At 47.9% G+C, this 22,968-nt stretch overlaps 2 protein-coding genes across 3 annotated transcripts in view; one reads left to right on the forward strand and one right to left on the reverse strand.

Moving 5' to 3' along the window:
- LOC142488427 (uncharacterized) overlaps window positions 1-22,968 on the forward strand; it is a 1,092,840-nt gene that overhangs the window by 891,255 nt on the left and 178,617 nt on the right. The gene's annotated exons all lie outside the window — the stretch shown is intronic.
- Window positions 14,940-22,968, reverse strand: part of LOC142488868 (uncharacterized) — a 38,392-nt gene continuing 30,363 nt past the window's right edge. Inside the window, 1 exon segment of the mRNA XM_075589204.1 lies at window positions 14,940-15,874. Within this exon segment, the coding sequence (XP_075445319.1) occupies window positions 14,965-15,874 (910 nt within the window). The 3' untranslated portion in view covers window positions 14,940-14,964.

The following is a 22,968-nucleotide window of genomic DNA, read 5'->3' on the forward strand; positions in this document are numbered from 1 at the left end:
AGGAGTGAGAGTGTGAGATGGATGAAAGGGCAGTGTGTGTGTGTGTAGACAGGAGTGTGAGATGGATGAAAGGGCAGTGTGTGTGTAGACAGGAGTGAGTGTGAGATGGATGAAAGGGCAGTGTGTGTGTAGACAGGGGTGAGAGTGTGAGATGGATGAAAGGGCAGTTTGTGTGTAGACAGGGGTGAGAGTGTGAGATGGATGAAAGGGCGGTGTGTGTGTAGACAGGAGTGTGAGATGGATGAAAGGGCAGTGTGTGTGTGTAGACAGGAGTGAGAGTGTGAGATGGATGAAAGGGAAGTGTGTGTGTGTAGACAGGAGTGACAGTGTGAGATGGATGAAAGGGCAGTGTGTGTAGACAGGGGTGAAAGTGTGAGATGGATGAAAGGGCGGTGTGTGTGCGTAGACAGGGGTGAGAGTGTGAGATGGATGAAAGGGCAGTGTGTGTGTAGACAGGGGTGTGAGATTGATGAAAGGGCAGTGTGTGTGTAGACAGGAGTGTGAGTGTGAGATGGATGAAAGGGCAGTGTGTATGTGTAGACAGGAGTGAGAGTGTGAGATGGATGAAAGGGCAGTGTGTGTGTAGACAGGAGTGTGAGATGGATGAAAGGGCAGGGTGTGTGTGTAGACAGGAGTGAGAGTGTGAGGTGTAGACAGGGGTGAGAGTGTGAGATGGATGAAAGGGCAGTGTGTGTGTAGACAGGAGTGAGAGTGTGAGATGGATGAAAGGGCAGTGTGTGTGTGTGTGTGTGTGTAGACAGGGGTGAGAGTGTGAGATGGATGAAAGGGCCGTTTGTGTGTAGACAGGGGTGATAGTGAGAGATGGATGAAAGGGCGGTGTGTGTGTAGACAGGAGTGAGAGTGTGAGATGGATGAAAGGGCAGTGTGTGTGCGTAGACAGGAGTGAGAGTGTGAGATGGATGAAAGGGAAGTGTGTGTGTGTGTGTGTGTGTAGACAGGAGTGACAGTGTGAGATGGATGAAAGGGCAGTGTGTGTAGACAGGGGTGAAAGTGTGAGATGGATGAAAGGGCAGTGTGTGTGTAGACAGGGGTGAAAGTGTGAGATGGATGAAAGGGCAATTTGTGTGTGTAGACAGGGGTGAGAGTGTGAGATGGATGAAAGGGCAGTGTGTGTGTAGACAGGAGTGAGAGTGTGAGATGGATGAAAGGGCAGTGTGTGTGTAGACAGGAGTGAGAGATGGATGAAAGGGCAGTGTGTGTGTAGACAGGAGTGAGAGTGTGAGATGGATGAAAGGGCAGTGTGTGTATGTAGACAGGGTTGAGAGTGTGAGATGGATGAAAGGGCACTGTGTGTGTAGACAGGAGTGAGAGTGTGAGATGGATGAAAGGGCAGTGTGTGTGTAGACAGGAGTGTGAGATGGATGAAAGGGCAGTGTGTGTGTGTGTAGACAGGAGTGAGAGTGTGAGGTGTAGACAGGGGTGAGAGTGTGAGATGGATGAAAGGGCAGTGTGTGTGTAGACAGGAGTGAGAGTGTGAGATGGATGAAAGGGCAGTGTGTGTGTAGACGGGTGAAAGTGTGAGATGGATGAAAGGGCAGTGTGTGTGTGTGTGTGTAGACAGGGGTGAGAGTGTGAGATGGATGAAAGGGCAGTGTGTGTGTAGACAGGGGTGAAAGTGTGAGATGGATGAAAGGGCAGTGTGTGTGTAGATAGGGGTGAGAGTGTGAGATGGATGAAAGGGCAGTGTGTGTGTGTGTGTGTAGACAGGAGTGAGAGTGTGAGATGGATGAAAGGGCAGTGTGTGTGTGTAGACAGGGGTGAGAGTGTGAGATGGATGAAAGGGAAGTGTGTGTGTAGACAGGGGTGATAGTGAGAGATGGATGAAAGGGCGGTGTGTGTGTAGACAGGAGTGAGAGTGTGAGATGGATGAAAGGGCAGTGTGTGTGTGTAGACAGGAGTGAGAGTGTGAGATGGATGAAAGGGAAGTGTGTGTGTGTGTAGACAGGAGTGACAGTGTGAGATGGATGAAAGGGCAGTGTGTGTAGACAGGGGTGAAAGTGTGAGATGGATGAAAGGGCAGTGTGTGTGTAGACAGGGGTGAAAGTGTGAGATGGATGAAAGGGCAATTTGTGTGTGTAGACAGGGGTGAGAGTGTGAGATGGATGAAAGGGCAGTGTGTGTGTAGACAGGAGTGAGAGTGTGAGATGGATGAAAGGGCAGTGTGTGTGTAGACAGGAGTGAGAGATGGATGAAAGGGCAGTGTGTGTGTAGACAGGAGTGAGAGTGAGATGGATGAAAGGGCAGTGTGTGTATGTAGACAGGGTTGAGAGTGTGAGATGGATGAAAGGGCAGTGTGTGTGTAGACAGGAGTGAGAGTGTGAGATGGATGAAAGGGCAGTGTGTGTGTAGACAGGAGTGTGAGATGGATGAAAGGGCAGTGTGTGTGTGTGTAGACAGGAGTGAGAGTGTGAGGTGTAGACAGGGGTGAGAGTGTGAGATGGATGAAAGGGCAGTGTGTGTGTAGACAGGAGTGAGAGTGTGAGATGGATGAAAGGGCAGTGTGTGTGTAGACGGGTGAAAGTGTGAGATGGATGAAAGGGCAGTGTGTGTGTGTGTGTGTGTAGACAGGGGTGAGAGTGTGAGATGGATGAAAGGGCAGTGTGTGTAGACAGGGGTGAAAGTGTGAGATGGATGAAAGGGCAGTGTGTGTGTAGATAGGGGTGAGAGTGTGAGATGGATGAAAGGGCAGTGTGTGTGTGTGTAGACAGGAGTGAGAGTGTGAGATGGATGAAAGGGCAGTGTGTGTGTGTAGACAGGGGTGAGAGTGTGAGATGGATGAAAGGGAAGTGTGTGTGTAGACAGGAGTGAGAGTGTGAGATGGATGAAAGGACAGTGTGTGTGTAGACAGGAGTGAGAGTGTGAGATGGATGAAAGGGCTGTGTGTGTAGACAGGGGTGAGAGTGTGAGATGGATGAAAGGGAAGTGTGTGTGTAGACAGGGGTGAGAGTGTGAGATGGATGAAAGGGCAGTGTGTGTGTGTGTGGACAGGAGCGTGAGATGGATGAAAGGGCAGTGTGTGTGTAGACAGGGGTGAGAGTGTGAGATGGATGAAAGGGCAGTGTGTGTGTGTAGACAGGGGTTGAGAGTGTGACATGGATGAAAGGGCAGTGTGTGTGTAGACAGGGGTGAGAGTGTGAGATGGATGAAAGGGCAGTGTGTGTGTAGACAGGGGTGAGAGTGTGAGATGGATGAAAGGGCAGTGTGTGTAGACAGGGGTGAGAGTCTGAGATGGATGAAAGGGCAGTGTGTGTGTAGACAGGAGTGTGAGATGGATGAAAGGGCAGTGTGTGTGTAGACAGGGGTGAGAGTCTGAGATGGATGAAAGGGCAGTGTGTGTGTAGACAGGAGTGTGAGATGGATGAAAGGGCAGTGTGTGTGTAGACAGGAGTGTGAGATGGATGAAAGGGCAGTGCGTGTGTAGACAGGAGTGTGAGATGCATGAAAGGGCAGTGTGTGTGTAGACAGGAGTGAGAGTGTGAGATGGATGAAAGGGCAGTGTGTGTGTTGACAGGAGTGACAGTGTGAGATGGATGAAAGGGCAGTGTGTGTAGACAGGGGTGAAAGTGTGAGATGGATGAAAGGGCAGTGTGTGTGTAGACAGGGGTGAAAGTGTGAGATGGATGAAAGGGCAATTTGTGTGTGTAGACAGGGGTGAGAGTGTGAGATGGATGAAAGGGCAGTGTGTGTGTAGACAGGAGTGAGAGTGTGAGATGGATGAAAGGGCAGTGTGTGTGTAGACAGGAGTGAGAGATGGATGAAAGGGCAGTGTGTGTGTAGACAGGAGTGAGAGTGTGAGATGGATGAAAGGGCAGTGTGTGTATGTAGACAGGGTTGAGAGTGTGAGATGGATGAAAGGGCAGTGTGTGTGTAGACAGGAGTGAGAGTGTGAGATGGATGAAAGGGCAGTGTGTGTGTAGACAGGAGTGTGAGATGGATGAAAGGGCAGTGTGTGTGTGTGTAGACAGGAGTGAGAGTGTGAGGTGTAGACAGGGGTTAGAGTGTGAGATGGATGAAAGGGCAGTGTGTGTGTAGACAGGAGTGAGAGTGTGAGATGGATGAAAGGGCAGTGTGTGTGTAGACAGGGGTGAAAGTGTGAGATGGATGAAAGGGCAGTGTGTGTGTAGATACGGGTGAGAGTGTGAGATGGATGAAAGGGCAGTGTGTGTGTGTGTAGACAGGAGTGAGAGTGTGAGATGGATGAAAGGGCAGTGTGTGTGTGTAGACAGGGGTGAGAGTGTGAGATGGATGAAAGGGAAGTGTGTGTGTAGACAGGAGTGAGAGTGTGAGATGGATGAAAGGGCAGTGTGTGTGTAGACAGGAGTGAGAGTGTGAGATGGATGAAAGGGCTGTGTGTGTAGACAGGGGTGAGAGTGTGAGATGGATGAAAGGGAAGTGTGTGTGTAGACAGGGGTGAGAGTGTGAGATGGATGAAAGGGCAGTGTGTGTGTGTGTGGACAGGAGCGTGAGATGGATGAAAGGGCAGTGTGTGTGTAGACAGGGGTGAGAGTGTGAGATGGATGAAAGGGCAGTGTGTGTGTGTGTGTGTGGACAGGAGCGTGAGATGGATGAAAGGGCAGTGTGTGTGTAGACAGGGGTGAGAGTGTGAGATGGATGAAAGGGCAGTGTGTGTGTGTGTAGACAGGGGTTGAGAGTGTGAGATGGATGAAAGGGCAGTGTGTGTGTAGACAGGGGTGAGAGTGTGAGATGGATGAAAGGGCAGTGTGTGTGTAGACAGGGGTGAGAGTGTGAGATGGATGAAAGGGCAGTGTGTGTAGACAGGGGTGAGAGTCTGAGATGGATGAAAGGGCAGTGTGTGTGTAGACAGGAGTGTGAGATGGATGAAAGGGCAGTGTGTGTGTAGACAGGGGTGAGAGTCTGAGATGGATGAAAGGGCAGTGTGTGTGCAGACAGGAGTGTGAGATGGATGAAAGGGCAGTGTGTGTTTAGATAGGAGTGTGAGATGGATGAAAGGGCAGTGTGTGTTTAGACAGGAGTGTGAGATGGATGAAAGGGCAGTGTGTGTGTAGACAGGAGTGTGAGATGGATGAAAGGGCAGTGCGTGTGTAGACAGGAGTGTGAGATGCATGAAAGGGCAGTGTGTGTGTAGACAGGAGTGAGAGTGTGAGATGGATGAAAGGGCAGTGTGTGTGTAGACAGGAGTGAGAGTGTGAGATGGATGAAAGGGCAGCGTGTGTGTAGACAGGAGTGAGAGTGTGAGATGGATGAAAGGGCAGTGTGTGTGTAGACTGGGGTGAGTGTGTGAGATGGATGAAAGGGCAGTGTGTGTGTAGACAGGAGTGTGAGATGGATGAAAGGGCAGTGTGTGTGTAGACAGGAGTGTGAGATGGATGAAAGGGCAGTGTGTGTGTAGACAGGGGTGTGAGATGGATGAAAGGGCAGTGTGTGTGTAGATAGGAGTGTGAGATGGATGAAAGGGCAGTGTGTGTGTAGACAGGGGTGTGAGATGGATGAAAGGGCAGTGTGTGTGTAGATAGGAGTGTGAGATGGATGAAAGGGCAGTGTGTGTGTAGACAGGAGTGAGTGTGAGATGGATGAAAGGGCAGTGTGTGTGTAGACAGGAGTGTGAGATGGATGAAAGGGCAGTGTGTGTGTAGACAGGAGTGTGAGATGGATGAAAGGGCAGTGTGTGTGTAGACAGGGGTGTGAGATGGATGAAAGTTACCTTGGACTCCGCAGGGGTTCTCTGGGGGTATGGTGTCAGTGACAGTGTGTGACAGTCAAATAGGTGTGTGTCAGTGATGTCACTGTACCTTTTGGCCAATGAGTGTCGTGTGGGAGGCTGAGTATGGGCGGGCGGACACAGGGACCAATGTGTGTGTGTATGTATGTGTGTGTCACAGTGAAGCTTACCTCTTGGCCAATGAGAGTCGCGGGGGTGCGGCCAGAACCACGGATCAATCACATTCACCGCATGTTGTTCAACCCCACAACTTTTGAATTTATATATTAAGATCTAACGTTACCTAGTTCATATCTCTTAACTAACTCTCATCTACTATATATTTTCGAAAGCACTGTATGTCTGCGTCCCAAGGGCCAATCGCATAGCACCTTTGGCCTGTCACTCCGGCTCAGGCCATGCCCGCCCCCGCACTCCTCTCATTGGCCTGCGTCCAACACCAATGCCACACTGTCCCACCCCTCACTGACTCTAATTGGCCTGCGTCCAACACCAATGCCACACTGTCCCACCCCTCACTGAGCTACCACTGCTACACTGTCCCACCCCTCACTGAGCTTTGGGACGGCCACGCTTCACAGCTCTCAAACCACAAAACACTCACCGTCTGCTAACACAGAACTGCTGAATCAGGTACAGAATCCGCCCCCTCCCCCCCCCCCGGTCCACGCCACACATCTCCCGCCGATCACAGACATTCACACAACACCAAACACTGCACACTGCCTCTTCAATGACCCCCCCCCCCGGTCCACTCCAGAGATCTCCCGCCAAACAGGAGGACACCGCACGCCACACATCTCCCTCCCGCTAGCGCAGACCCTTACACGCCACAGATCTCCCGCCAAAGCCCGCAGGGTCCTCCTCCGGAGGACACCGCACATCTCCCTCCCGCTTCCGCAGACCCTCTACGGGCCGCGGCCTACCGGCCCACACGCTCCTCCTCCTGAGGACACCGCACGCCACACATCACCCTCCCGCTAACGCAGACACTCTACGGGCCGCGGCCCGGCCCGCACGGAGCTCCTCCGAAGCCCACCGCACGCCACAGATCTCCCGCCAAACACCATCGGCACCGGCCCACATGCGCGGGCGTCGGGGGGGAGGGGAGCGCGAGTCACGGGGGACCAAGCGGGCGCCGGGGGAGCGCGAGTCACGGGGAGGGACAGTGTGTGTGTGGGGGGGGGGACAGTGTGTGTGTGGGGGGGTGGACAGTGTGTGTGTGTGGGGGGGGTGGACAGTGTGTGTGTGTGGGGGGACAGTGTGTGTGTGTGGGGGGGGGACAGTGTGTGTGTGGGGGGGGCAGTGTGTGTGTGGGGGGGGGACAGTGTGTGTGTGTGTGGGGGGGGGGACAGTGTGTGTGTGTGTGGGGGGGGACAGTGTGTGTGTGGGGGGGGGACAGTGTGTGTGTGTGGGGGGGGGACAGTGTGTGTGTGGGGAGGGGGACAGTGTGTGTGTGTGTGGGGGGGGACAGTGTGTGTGTGGGGGAGGGGGGACTGTGTGTGTGGGGGAGGGGGGGCAGTGTGTGTGGGGGAGGGGGGACAGTGTGTGTGTGAGGGGGGGGACAGTTTGTGGGGGAGGGGGGACAGTGTGTGTGTGGGGGGGGGGACAGTGTGTGTGTGGGGGGGGGGGGACAGTGTGACTCCCGGGCAACGCCGGGTCTCTCAGCTAGTCTACTATATGTATTACAGATGTGTTACATGCCAAGCGAGTATTTAACGCCCACCTGTGCCTGCCCTTATACCCCATAAACATTATTTATATATTATTATTTACATTATTTGCAAACTCACATTATATAGCATCGTCTGTAACAACATACAATTTATGTGACATAACTTATATTCTATAACTTATCTTCCCGAGATCTCCGAACTTTCTTTAGCAACTTACCTATATAACTATAAACTATACAACATCTCCATCCCTAATCTCTAATTCCCCATAAGCGACTAAGACTAATAAATCTGAGCGTATGATCCTTTAGCCTATACCCTGTAACTTAACTAGCTATATTTACTAACGTAACTACAACTGTGCTCAACGCCGTGTAACCTTCCTTGTTTCATCAGTCCGTGTGTTTCCTATGATAAGGTTTATGGGAGCGTGACCCCATGGCTGATACCCCCCTGTGTCCCCCTATGCCCCCCCATACACCCATATGCCCCCCCATACACCCCATATGCCCTACCATGTCCCCCATATGCCCTCCCCCAAACACCCCCCATATCCCCCCCCCCCAAATACCCATGTACCCCCCCCCAAACACCCCCCCATGCATCCCCATGTACTGTCCCGATCATAGCCTTCCTCCCGGGCGGGACATGCTGTGTTCCGTGACTTTTACACAGCCACCCCTCCCTCTCCACCTGCCAGCTAGAGAGAAAAAAAAGAACAATGTTCTATGAATCGTTGCTACCAATATATAATGAAAAGTTCCAATATGTATATGTTGAAACAATATGGATCTTGCTTGAAGAAAGGATACTCATAATATCAAAAGTGTCTGGTACATGTTAGAAATACAAACTATAAACAGTATAACTACTGTATAACTACTGTATAACTGTAAAACTACTGTACTGTAAGTCACTTATTTATACTGTATACAGTATACTGTATTGTAACTACTGTATATACTGTATAACTATATTACTGTAGGTTAGACACATCCTGTACTGGATTTAATTTATTTATAAAATATTTTACCAGGAAGTGATACATTGAGAGTTACCTCTTGTTTTCAAGTATGTCCTGGGCACAAAGTTAAGACAAATAATACATGGTTACAAATACAGTTACATAAATGAACAGGGTATACATTGTATACAAGACACTGCATGCACAGTTAAAGAAAATATATATTATGGGCGTATGAAACAGTTACAGACCAGATTAAAATACTTAATACTGTATACTGTACAGTAGAAAGTGGAGAGGAAGAGCTGATATAAAATAGTTATTTTGAATGCCATACTTACCTGTACTTACCATACTACAGTACAGTACCTTACTATTTTCCTGTGGCCTGCCCATTACGCTTTAAAAGAATAGGCAATACGGTCGCAAGATGATAGATATATTTATTGCATCTTTGTACGGTGAGTATGTTGTTCCAGAAACTCATTATTCCTTCAGCTAATTCATCCTTTTTGGACGGTTTCTCCACTTTTCTGATATAATCCTTCAACTGATGCCATACCAATTCGATGGGATTCAAGTCTGGAGATCTTGATTTGGGGGAGGGGGGGAGAGGGGGGAAGGTGAATTAAAACAATGAGAAACGGTTACCGAACTTACTCCTGTGGCATCTTAACCCAGTTGATACTGCTGGCAAGAATATGGGCAGGAGACGCGGTGTGTTTCAGATCATTGTCCTGGAAGAAACGGTGACCAGATGGGAAATCACGAGTAATTTATTCAACAATCTCTGGCACTATTTTCTCTTGGAGAAATACTTTATTCATGATTCCTGGAACAAGAAAAGAAAAATGTAACATTAGGTTGGGTTGGGGGGGAATAATCCTTCTCCCTCCCTACCCTCTCTATCCCAGTCTCATAAATATCCTCCCTCCCCTTTCCCCTCCCCTCCTTACCTTCCCTCCTCCTCCCTCTTTTCCCCCTTATCTCTTCTCCTTCTGTCCTTTCCTTTGTCTCTACTGGGATATGCAAGGGGACTCTGCCTTTCAAAGAAAAAATGAAAAAGGGTTCATGGTTTAAGGAATCTCTGGAATTAGTACAGAGTACTCTGTTTGAGTACAAGGTTCTGGGACTTTGTACTGTATATCAAAAATGCTGTAAAGATACCCCCTTGAAACACTGTTATATTACCAATTTGTTTATCCCTGTGACAACCTATCAAAAAGTTTGAAACAAAAAACACACTTGTATAGATATAACATAATAATATAACAGTTTTACTGCACAGACTAATAATAATAACACTCCAAAACATAGACGCCTCGCAGGGCCGTACCCCTTCACCGTGCTCCCCTTTGCACTGTGATCTTACCCTCGTGGGGTTTAATCACAAGAACAAAAATGCCCAAGCAACCAACACTCTGTTGTCCACGGAGTCAATCACCCTCCGACGTGTGTGTGACATCACTGTCCCACTACCCCATGTATGGTTGGTGCACTTGGTGAGATGAAACGCCTGCCAGATTTGTCCACATCTGTGTGATGATTATGAATATGGGATCCACGGATCTGAAGCGATGAACCGCGACGCCTCCGCCTCTACGTTGGGTGGGTCCTGCGTCGATTGTACCACCTTAGAGTCTCTGTGGGCATAGATCGATGATCTGGTCCCAGATCATCCTGGTCCAGGATGCAGACACGTCCTGGCTTTGTCCCTATGCTCTGGTTCTACTGGGCAGTGTCCCTGCAGCAACCACAAGCTACACAGGGGAGTCATGGCCTAGCTGGGGCCCAATAGGGGAGATCTGGCCTCTTACCCCTTCCTTGTCCCAACTCCAACTGGCATGGCTTGCAGCGAACAAAACGTATCTATCTGTAGAGCAGGAGGAGTCATATTGGCTGATACGCGCTATGTGACTGTCCCAGAGGCTCATGGGATATGTAGTCCCTGCTTGGAGCCTCTACCTATTGGCCGCCATTTGCGCAATTGTCCTGCGAATTCGCAGCGTCTTGCACACATGCAATTGCCTCTAAGATGGCGGTGCCTGCAAAAGTAGCCGTCAGCGACGCAATCGCCATTGCAACCTGCTCCATGCCTCAGTTCCCACCCACAGCCCTCCCCGCACCCTCCCCATTCTCTGTTGTCGGTCACAGCCGCAGCGGCAGGTAAGGGAATGAAGGGGAACCCGGGAGGAACCAACAGGGTCAACAGGAGCCCAGAGGGAGCCCCATGCTATGCACCTCTGCACACATCTCTTACACAAAGATACGCCCTTTCCTCTGTTGCTCAACTGCTAAAACTCTGACACAGACCCTCATTCTCTCCCGTCTCAATTACTGTAACCTCCTGCTGTCTGGCCTTCCTGCCTCTCACCTGTCTCCCCTATAATCTATCCTAAACGCTGCAGCCAGAATCACTCTACTCTTTCCTAGATCTGTCTCAGCGTCTCCCCTGCTGAAATCCCTCTCCTAGCTTCATATCAAATTCTGTATCACACACAATTCTCCTCCTCACTGTTAAAACTTTACACTCTTCTGCTTCTCCTTACATCTCAGCCCTAATTTCTTGCTATACACCATCCCAACTCTTGCGTTCTGCTCAAGGATGTCTTCTCTCTACCCCTTTCGTATCTAAAGTCCTCTCCTGCCATAAAGCTTTCTCACTGACTGCCCCACACCTCTGGAATGCCCTTCCCCGCAGTATCCGACTAGTACCCTCTCTATCCACCTTTAAGAACCACCTGCTTAAGGAAGCATATGAGTAGCTCCATAGCTGATAATTTACAACCTGCAGACACACTTACCAGAACGCCCTCCTACTGTCTCTGTACGTACTTCCTACCAACCAATTAGATTGTAAGCTCTTTGAAGCACAAACTTTCCTAAATGTTACTTTTATCTCTGAAGCACTTCTTCCCATTATGTTTCATTTGTATTATTTGTATTATTTATATGATTGTCACGTTTATTAGTGCTGTGAAGCGCTATGTACACTAATGGCACTATGTAAATAAAGACATAGATACATAGATACCTACCCTGTGTAAACACTTGGTTGACAAGGTTTTCTTACTGAGAAACATTGTATACACTCTGCACATGGGAAAGGTTTCTCCCCTGTGTACACACTTGGGTGACAAGGTTTTCTTACTGAGAAACATTTTATACACTCTGCACATGGGAAAGGTTTCTCCCCTGTGTAAATGCTCTGGTGCCTGAGGACTGTCCTCCTATTACGGAATTGATCATGATGTAATCCCCTTTTATGAATTGTCTGGTGTGTGTTGAGGTGCCTCTCAGGGCTGAAATGTTTCCCAAATTCTGTACAATTAAAACGTTGCTCCCTTGTGTAAATCTCCTGGTGTAACAAGAGGTCCCACTTTGTATAAAATGGTTTACCAAACTTTGAACAAGCAAATTATTTCCCCCGTGTGAATCATGTGGTGTGTGAGGTCATTCATCCAAGAAACGTTTTTCCTATACTCTGTCCATGTGAAAGGCCTCTCCCTGCATGAATTTGTTAGTTTCTGAAGAGGTGACCCCAACACTGAATTGTTTCCCACACTGAACAAGCAAATGGTTTCTCCCATGTAAATACTTGGGTGTGACAGGAGGTCACACTTTGTAATGAATTGTTTCCAACATCCTGAACTAGGGTTATACAATAACAAAAATGCTTCCCATCATAAGAGTATTAAGTAATTTATTGTGATAACAATATTCAGCAATATATTAACACCCAATAGAAAGCAAAAAAGCAAAAGTCCTCAAAATGTTCAAGGTCATTTATTGTGAAACATATTTCTTATACAAATGCATTTCATTCTTAATAAAATGTAAAAAAGCAAATACATTTTAGTATATTTTAAGAATAACAAATGTTTCCATAAAAATGTTACACAAACTACACCCACACTAAAGCCCCTTTCTTCACCATTTATTTTTATTTATTTATAAAAATGTTTTACCAGGAAGTAATACATTGAGAGTTACCTCTCATTTTCATGTATGTCCTGGGCACAGAGTTAAGATGACAAATAATACATGGTTACAAATACAGTTACATAAGTGAACAGGGTACACATTATATTCAAGACATTGCATGCACAGTTAAAGATAATATATATTATATGCGTATATAACAGTTACAGACCAGATTAAATGTGAGACACCCTTAGTTTTGAAAGAACTTAAACTGGTGGTGGATATGAGAGTCTCCAGTAGGTTGTTCCAGTTTTGGGGTGCACGGCCCTTCTCCAGTACACATTAATAGGGCATGGGGAGGCATGGGTTAATGGGCATGGGGAAGAAGGGGGTCAAGAGGCACGGGTGAGAGCCGAGAGAAATACGGGGGAGGAGAGAAAGGGGTTGAGTCATGGTGGAAGGGAAGGGGTAAGAGGCATGGCAGAGGGGAAGTGGTTAACATGGAGGGATGAGATTACCATCAGGAGGATTCCTTATAGCTGCAGCATGTGAAAGTCAAGGAGCTCAAAGACTCGCTCCCACTCCATTGTCTCTACCAGACCCACACACAGTCCTCTCTCTGACACAGTCCTCACCCCGCCTCTCTGCCAGACCCACCCCCACACCTCCCTGCCAGACCCACCCCCACGCCTCTCTGCTAGACCCACCCCCACGCCTCCCTGCCAGACCCACACCCCCACTCTGCAGCTGCCGATAGGAATGCCATGGCAAGAAGTAATGGCAAGTATTGCGTTACCGTCCATTTTTATTACTGCAGTATGTGGCGGGTTCCGTAGCCGGCCTTCATTAATAAAGGTGGAGCCCGGCTGGCTGCCCCTGAAACCATATGGTATGGGCTGAGTGTGTCAGCTCTTGGGTCAAATATTGTACCTTACTGTGTTGCCTGTAATTTTGTTCCTCTGTTATACTGTCCCCCCATAGGGTTATAAACTAGGAACTGTGTATGTGGGGTTAACTGTGTAAGCCCAGTGGGCCACTTAATGCATTATCTGTGTATTCCCTTTGTCTCATGGGCCTGCGACTGCCTGTACAAACTTGTAAGTGGGTTGCCTTGTATGGGTGGCCTCTTATGAGAAATAGCTGCAGGGCAGGGGCTTCTGGAACATGAGGGAAATGGGGGGGGTAATATTTTAACCTGTCTTGCCTGCCAGCAAGGTATTCTTAGCTGGTGTCTTAGAGAAGAGGTTTTAGAACCCTACATGATAGGTGTAGATGGTGGAATGCAAGCTCTTGTGTCTAAATGTTGGTTCTCTGTGTTTTAAAACTGCAATGCATTGTGTTTGTCCTGTGATTTAAACCCAGGTTGGTGACAAAAGGCAGTGTGAATTAGCACGTGAATTACATGTGAATTAGCATTTCAATGCCACAGCTCAGATAGGGAATCCAAGCCCAAATCTCCCCAATTTATTTCCCTTATAAGTATAAGGTCCCCCAAAGTATATTCTGTAAGGAAGAGTACTTTATATTGTGTTTCAATGTTTACTACTGTATAAGGTTCAATACAGAAAGCACAGGCATTTGGAAGATGCTTGCTAGTTTGCATAGAATCCATAGTTCCAAGATGAGAGGAATGGCAGAGAGGGGAAAAACATTTGGTGAGCAGAATATTCAGATTAGGATCTTTGTTTTACGTAGACACCGCAGAGCCAGGGAAAAACGGCCCTGTATGTCAAAACTGATAAGCAAGGTTTCTATTGGCAAGTTTGGAATTTATCCCTCCTATCAGTGAATGCGTAATTTCAATCCCTGCTGTAATTGGCTATTACACTCCTCAATGATTTAGATAGGAATCCAGCCTATATAAGAGCGTGCAGTAAAAGCAGCTCTCTCTCTTTTTCCTGTTGGAGATCTGAAGACAAGCGGCTGCTGGCAGGCCTCTCAAAGGTGCTTCTGTGAAAGAGCTATTCACACAGGGAAGCATGAGGAGGCCTAGCCAGCAAGCTGGATTACGGTCCAGGAGCCCAGAACCAGGGCCCTATCAAGATAAGCCTTTGTGGAAGCAGGCGCCTTGCAACTAGGAAAGGGTAGATCTCCTTCCCCAGACCCCAGTAAGTGTGTATATTCTGTTTCTTGTATTTCTGTGTGTTTCCGAGGTCTTATCCGAATAAACCGCAATTTATTTTACTGCCTGTTTTGCCTTGTGACTGATCCCTTAAATACACTACCGACACACTTTATTAGAGTGTGGCCGGTACCGCAAGCCGGGAGATTTCCCGGCTTGCTAGTGGCCGCCCCTCGGCGAGCCGCGCGTCTTAGACGCGCGGTCACGCGTCTTCGGGAGCGTGCGCCCCCTGCACGCGCGTCCAGGGGCTCCCCGAGGGAGCCCTGGTGTCCCGCGATCGCGGGACAGCGGCAGGGGGTTCCGGGGGACCCGGCGGACCCGGCAGCGGTAGGGAGAGCGCCCCGATCGGAGGGCGCTCTTCCGCTGCTTCGGCGCGCGCCTGTCACTCTCGGGCGCGCGCCAGGCTACTGCTGCGGCCAAGAACGGGCAAATGCTCGAATAAACTTGGTATTTATTTATAAGCAGTATAAAGGTGTATTTGGCCTGCCCTACCGTGACAGTATTACTATGCTACTGGTATATTGCCCAACCCTACTTTGAACAATCACATTTTATCTCATGTATGAATCCTCATGTGTGTAAGGAGGCTGATCCTCTGTGAAAAGCTTTCACCACACTATGTACATGGAAATGGTTTCTCCCGTGTATGAATTCTGTGGTGGATGAGAAGGTGGCTCATTAGAGAAAAGCTTTTCCCACACTCTGTACATGTGAATAGTTTTTCCCCTGTATGAGTCATCTGGTGTATGAGGAGACTGCTCTTAACTATGAATTGTTTTCCACACACTGTACATGTGAATGGTTTCTCCCCTGTATGAATCCGCTCATGGATGAGGAGCTCCGCCTTCTGAGAAAAACTTTTACTACACTCTGCACATGTGAATGGTTTCTCTCCAGTATGAGTCATCTGGTGTCTGAGGAGGTGGCTCTTAGAACTGAATTGTTTACCACACTCTGAACAGGGGAATGGTTTCTCCCCTGTATGAGTCTGCTTATGTTTGAGGAGTCGGCTCTTAATACTAAATTGTTTCCCACACTCTGTACATGTGAATGGTTTTTCTCCTCTATGAGTCATCTGGTGTATGAGGAGACTGCTCTTAACTGTGAATTGTTTCCCACACTCTGTACATGTGAATGGTTTTTCTCCTCTATGAGTCATCTGGTGTATGAGGAGACTGCTCTTAACTGTGAATTGTTTTCCACACACTGTACATGTGAATGGTTTCTCCCCTGTATGAATCCGCTCATGGAGGAGGAGCTCCGCCTTCTGAGAAAAGCTTTTAATACACTCTGCACATGTGAATGGTTTCTCTCCAGTATGAGTCATCTGGTGTCTGAGGAGGTGGCTCTTAGAAATGAATTGTTTACCACACTCTGAACAGGGGAATGGTTTCTCCCCTGTATGAGTCTGCTCATGTTTGAGGAGTCGGCTCTTAATACTAAATTGTTTCCCACACTCTGCACATGTGAATGGTTTCTCTCCAGTATTTCCGGTTTCTGTCCAGCAGACAAAATGTTTCGACCACAATGTGTAATAACTGATGCTTTACCTTGTAAAACAAAATCAATAAAAACAAAGTTAAAAAAAAAAACATACATGCAATTAGGATAAAAACAGGAGAAACATCCTCCAACCCCAAACACTATTATGAACAGTTATACAGTGGGGAGGTGACTCATAACCCAAAGACGAGTGGTACATTGCAGGTGTTCCTGAAGGACGCGGCACTACCGAAATTGGACAGATTGGAGCGCGAGGCACTGCAGAAGGATTTCACACTAAAGGAACTAACAGAGGTTATCAAAAACCTAAAGTCCTCTAGAGCCCCGGGTCCGGATGGGTTCTCCACCTTATATTACATGAAATTCGTAGGGATCTTGGCCCCACACATGCTTAGATTATTTAATGGGGTTCTGGCGGGAGAGCCCTTCACGGAACAGATGCTCCAGACGTCGATTTCATTGATTCATAAGAAGTATAAAGATCCCACAAATTGCCAAAGCTACAGGCCAATATCGTTGATCAATTCGGACGTTAAAATTTACTCTAAATTACTGGCCAATAGATTGAGCGCTGTCCTGCCCAGGCTGATTCACCCGGATCACGTTGGCTTCATTAGAGATAGACAAGCAGCTGACAATACCAGAAGGATTGTAGATATTATTGACTTTGTTAATGCCAATAGGATCCGGGGACTGGTGTTACGCTTAGACGCGGAGAAAGCCTTTGACAGGATAGACTGGCCATATATGGAGTCAACGCTTGGGGCATTCGGGTTCGGGGGTAAAATTTTAAGGGCAATAAAAGCATTATACACAGCCCCGGCAGCCAGGGTGATTCATCAAGGCTTCACATCAGAGCTGTTTAAAATTAAAAGTGGTACCAGATAGGGCTGCCCGCTATCGCCCTTGTTGTTCACCTCATGCGTGGAACCGCTAGCGGCACAGATTCGTAGTAATCCGGATATAGCTGGAATCCAAATCATGACATTATTCTGACAATGACAAAGCCGCTTACCTCGCTACCCAACCTGTTTAACCTACTGGAGAGATTCAACAGAGTTTCTGGTTTTAAGATAAATCAGGCTAAATCAGAGGCGCTCAGCCTGAACATCCCAAAAGAAACTGAGAAATTAATAGAAATTAACTTTAAGTTTAAGTGGCAGCCGAAGACTATAAAATACCTGGGGGTGTATCTCACAAAGCAGATAACCTCTCTTTACCAAGCAAATTATCTCAGTCTGCTGAGGGCCTTAAAGAAGGAACTCGGGGACTGGTCCGCATACGGAATCTCTTGGATTGGCAGAATTTATAGAGTAAAGATGAACCTTCTACCCCGCCTATTGTATCTGTTACAAACTCTACCGATACCTGTGGTGAGATCTGAGATCAAGGAGTTACAAAACTCAATCACAAAGTTTATATGGAAAAACAAAAGACCACGGGTAAAAGCGAAAATCATGCAAAGACCTAGAGAAGCTGGGGGCTTGGCGGTGCCGTGCTTGTTGTCTTATTATAAAGTGGCGCAATTATGCCAAATTACACAATGGCATGGGGACCCAAAGCTGAGAAGGTGAGTGTCGCTAGAGAGGGAGCTGTGTGCCCTGCTGGAGCTCAGGGACTTAATTTGGTACCCTAAATCTAGATTAAAGGACTTAAAGGAGCCGCTGGCCTCCTTGCTCAACTCGGTGTCAGTCTGGGAGGCGGCCAAAAGTAATCGCTCAATGACCTCAAAACACACTTTAATGGCCCCTTTGTACGGCAATCCAGATTTTGCTCCGGGGTGAGAGGGCAAGAATTTCACGCTATGGTGGCAATTGGGGTTCAGGAGGCTGAAAGACCTGGAGGGGAGAAACATTATCAAATCATTTGACCAATTAAAGTCGGAAAAAGACATCACCAACACAGAATTCCTTAGATACCTCCAGGTCTGGGCATTTTATATCAAACACTCAGCAAGACCACCGCCAACTAATTTTGAAAAGCTCTGTGTGCGGGGCACCGACACACGGGTACCGATTTCTGCTTTGTAGAGAGATGTGATCGGAGCCAACAGGGACGGTACACGTAGACCCAGATTCATGACTCAGTGGGAGACAGATCTGACAGGGCCACTAGAAGACGAGGACTGGACGGAAATCTTTAAGGCAGCTGCCAGTAGCTCGATCTGCACGACTTTAAAGGAGAACTCATATAAAGTAATGATGAGGTGGTATCTCACCCCAGTTAGATTGGCTAAATTTATCCCAGGCAGTGCGGGGAAAGGGGGAGCTGGTGCACATGCTGTGGTCCTGACCACAAATCATACCCGTTTGGAGTCAAATTAGAGATTGGTTGCAGAGGATCTTGGGCCTCCCAATTCAGCTAGACCCGTGGCTGTTTCTGTTAAGCAAACCTACAAAAGAAGTGTCAAGATCGGGGAACAAATTAATTGCACATTTTGCAACGGCTATGAGGTGCGAGACCGCAGCATTGTGGAATCAGAATGCAATTCCATCAATAGGAAAAATTCGGAACAGGATTTGGTTTGTTTGCCAGATGGAAAAGTTGAGTTTGGTTAACGACACTGGCCCAAATTTCCAAAAGGTCTGGCTGCCCTGAGTGGCACAGACGGTTATCCAGGGGGTGAGCAATGCCACCGTCTGGCTCTGACAGGATCAGGCGAGTTCTCCTCTGATGGGCGGTGAGGGTCGGATACGGAAGAACTAGGAGACGATAGTGGACACCCCCCCCCCACGGGGACACTGAAGTGGGCGGGCACCCTCCTTACCCAGGGCTACGGAGTTAACGCAAGGAGCGATCTCAGATCATCTGCACATGTTAGGAGAGCCTCTGTGACACCTCCCCCAAACCCCTCCCCCCCAATTCCTCACCTTATTGTCATTCCCTTCCCATGTCTGTTTAGATGTTGTATGTCCATAATTGTTTTTTACGGTACTTATTATATGAATGTATGCTATATAGTTAAAACCCAATAATATGAAAGTTAAAAAAAAACGCATGTTGCACAGGTTGCATTTCTCCACCTTTGGAGTCCATGGCAGAAACACAATTTAAACAATTCCCCATACTCCGTTTGGTTGATCAGAGAGGGTCGGGAATTGCCATGCAATCATGCCGGAGCGGTGACTGCAGGGTGGCCAAATCCCAGCCCTCTAGTTCTTACTGAACCGGAGATATGGGTTCCCAGTTTATGCAGTTTTTCACTTAGCGTTTTCACCGCCTCGCGGCTTTCCTACACCATTGTGGTCAATGGCGTGGCCCTCGTGGTGGGCGCGACCCTTTCCCGTGGCCATTGACCATCGAACCCGGTTAGGGTCGAGTAAGGGGTTTCCCCTGAGCTAGGGGCAAAAAATAATTAGACCACTACCTGCCCGAGGACCAGTTACAATTTTAATAGGTTTGAACTTGGCCGTGACCAAGTTCCCACGGCACTTTACTGATTAAAGGCACTTTCATTGAAATTGTATCCGCTTTCGGAGTTTGCGGTTTGGCTGGCAGCCAACTCGTCCTTGGAGAGCGGAATCGAGGAATCCCCATTGAAAGAAATTACGACAGGCCTGCAAAACTCGTAAAGCGAGAAGGGCCGAACTGCTCCAAGGAAAAAAAATTTGGGCCGCACGGGTAAAATCATCATCATAATCTCTCCTCCAGCACCTCTCATCATCCTCATATCTACCCCAGAACCCCTCATTATCAACCTTTGCGATACTCCCCATCTATCTCTCATACCCCCATCTCTCCCCCTCCCCCACAGGCCTGCATTACGCCATTCATTTCAATGGAGCAGCTCCGCTCCTCCTCTCAGGCGCCACCTGCTGGTCTTCTCAGGTATCGGGCCCAAAACGGTGAAATCTCCATAGATTCCTATGGAGCTTCAATGGCGCCTTATGGAACCGGTTGCAAATGGAGGGTGAAAAGGCGGGAAGGGGAACAAAGGGTCATAAATACACAAACACCATTAACCCTTTCCCTCCTGACCTGATCCCAGTGTATGTGTTTGGTGCATACGCTGTAGGGGTACAAACAAAGATAATTAGGACAATACATACAACCAGAAAAGAGAACACATTTTGCACTGAGGCAGGGTAATAAAAACACATGTAATCACTGTTACATTTAACCCCTCGCCTCTCACACGGTGGTGGGGGGAGGCCAGCTGGGGTGTAACCCCTTTATTACCGGGCCAACCCCCCCACCCCCCCCATCGCTACACTCTCCCTGCATGAATTTGTTGGTTTCTGAAGAGATGACCCTAACACTGAATTGTTTCCCACACTGAACAAGCAAATGGTTTCTCCCATGTAAATACTTGGGTGTGACAGGAGGTCACACTTTGTACTGAATTGTTTCCAACACCCTGAACTAGGGTTAGACAATAACAAAAAATACTTCCCACCATAGGAGTATTAAGTAATTTATCGTGATAATATTCAGCAATATATTAACACCCAATAGAAAGCAAAAAAGCAAAAGTCCTCAAAATGTTCAAGGTCATTTATTGTGAAACATATTTCTAATACAAATGCATTTCATTCTTAATAAAATGTAAAAAAGCAAATACATTTTAGTATATTTTAAGAATAACAAATGTTTCCATAAAAATGTTTCCTTAACTACACCCACACTAAAGCCCCTTTCTTCACCATGTTATTTTTATTTATTTATAAAATGTTTTACCAGGAAGTAATACATTGAGAGTTACCTCTCGTTTTCACATATGTCCTGGCATAGAGTTAAGATGACAAATAATACATGGTTACAAAAAGTTACATAAGTGAACAGGGTATACATTATATACAAGATATTGCATGCACAGTTAAAGATAATATATATTATAGGCGTATGTAACAGTTACAGACCAGATTAAAATGTGAGACAGCCTTAGTTTTGAAAGAACTTAAACTGGTGGTGGATGCGACTGAGAATGTTGAGAAATTTGACATTAAGGGGTCTAACGTAAACAGCACTGACATCTCAGCAGCCATTTTGGCAGACTATCCTTGTCAGCTATAAGTTTTGTATGTCATTCAGTCTGTGTCTGTCTTCCATGTGTTATGTGCTGATTTCTGTGAAACTTGTCTGTGTGAACGTGAGAAAGCAGAGTGGTTGTTGGGCTCTCAGTAGATGCTTTGTATCCTTTGCCAGCTGCAAATGATGAGGTGATGAGGAAGGAGTATGTGGGAGTGTGGGGCGGTAGAGAAAAGTCCAGGCAATAATGAGAAAACTTGGTAGAATTAGCTAGTCTGAGATAAGCAGTTTCTCACATTGTAACTCTGAAACAAAGTATCAATAATAATGTGGAGGAAAGGTTACTGAAGCTGATGTAATCCTTTTTGCTGATTTACATATATTCATTTTGTTTCTTTATTATACAATGACGCTATTTTTATGACGTACAAGCGACCTCATAAAAGGGCGTATGTTTTCGTTTTTAGGTTATAAATATGTCACACCATATTAACTGTTAGAGAGCTTTTCTATAGAAGCTTTCTCCTGTGTACACTGAATAAACTCATTTGATAACTACATTTTTTAACACGAGAGTCTCTGGTAGGTTGTTCCAGTTTTGGGGTGCAAGGTAAGAAAGTTTATAATTACCCCCTCGACCCCCCTTCTCCTGTACACATTAATAGGACATGGGGAGGCGAGGGTTAATGGGCATGGGGAAGGAGGAGGTCAAGAGGCACGGGTGAGAGCAGAGAGAAATACGGGGGAGGAGAGAAAGGGGTTGAGTCATGGTGGAAGGGAAGGGATAAGAGGCATGGCAGAGGGGAAGTGGTTAATATGGAGGGGTGAGATTACCAGCAGGAGGATTCCTTATAGCTGCAGCATGTGAAAGTCAAGGAGCTCCCAGACTCGCTCCCACTCCACTGTCTCTACCAGACCCACACTCAGTCCCCTCGCTGACACAGTCCCCACCCCCACGCCTCTCTGCCAGACCCACCCCCATTCTGCAGCTGCTGATAGGAATGCCATGGTAAGAAGTAATGGCAAGTATTGAGTTACTCTCCATTTTTATTACTACAGCATGCTACTGGTATATTGCCCAACCCTACTTTGAACAATCACATATTTTATCTCATGTATGAATCCTCATGTGTGTAATGAGGCTGATCCTCTGTGAAAAGCTTTCCCCACACTATGTACATGGAAATGGTTTCTCCCGTGTATGAATTCTGTGGTGGGTGAGCAGGTGGCTCATTTGAGAAAAGCTTTGCCCACACTCTGTACATGTGAATGGTTTGTCCCCTTTATGTATCCTCTGGTGTAAGAGGAGGTTGTTCTTAACCCTGTGCGGTCCAATTAATTTTCACAAAGTGCGCCAGCAAGTCTAATTTATTTTCCCGAAAAAAAACCACATACAGCTTTTTTTTACGGCGCGCGCACACTCTCACACTGCGCGCGCTCTCACTGGGCTCGCGCACTCACTGCGCTCGCTCTCACTGCGCTCGCTCTCACTGCGCACTCTTACTGCGCGTGTGCTCTGACTGCGTGCGCACTCTTACTGCTCTAAAGCTCTTATCATTGTACTCGCGCGCAATCTTTCTGCATACCTCCGATATCAGCTGTTTTGTCGGCTGAGGCTGGGTGCAGGGCTGGGGGGTGGAGGAGGGATCAGTGCAGCTGCTGGGAGAAGGGGAATGCAGGGGACTCACAGCACACACACACCACACACACACCACACACACACCACACACACAGCCCCCCCCCCCCACCCAGATGTCAGCTGCTTTGTCTGCCTGTGCGGTTCGGTGCAGTGTTGGGGGGGGGAGGGAGGGAGGAGAGAAATCAGTGCGGCTGCTGGGAGAAGGGGACTCACAGCACACACACAGCCAGCCCCTCCCCCCCACCTCCGATGTCAGTGCTGGGAGAAGAGGATTGCAGGGGACTCACAGCGCACACACACACACACACACACACACGCACACACGCACACGCACACGCACACGCACAGCCCCCCTCCTACCTCCGATGTCAGCTGCTTTGTCTGCCTGTGGGGATTGGTGCGGGGCTGTGGGGCGGATCGGTGCAGGGCTGGGGGGGGGGGGGTGATCGG

This window comes from Ascaphus truei, chromosome 2 (genome assembly GCF_040206685.1).
Source record: "Ascaphus truei isolate aAscTru1 chromosome 2, aAscTru1.hap1, whole genome shotgun sequence".
In the NCBI taxonomy this organism is placed as follows: Eukaryota; Metazoa; Chordata; class Amphibia; order Anura; family Ascaphidae; genus Ascaphus; species Ascaphus truei.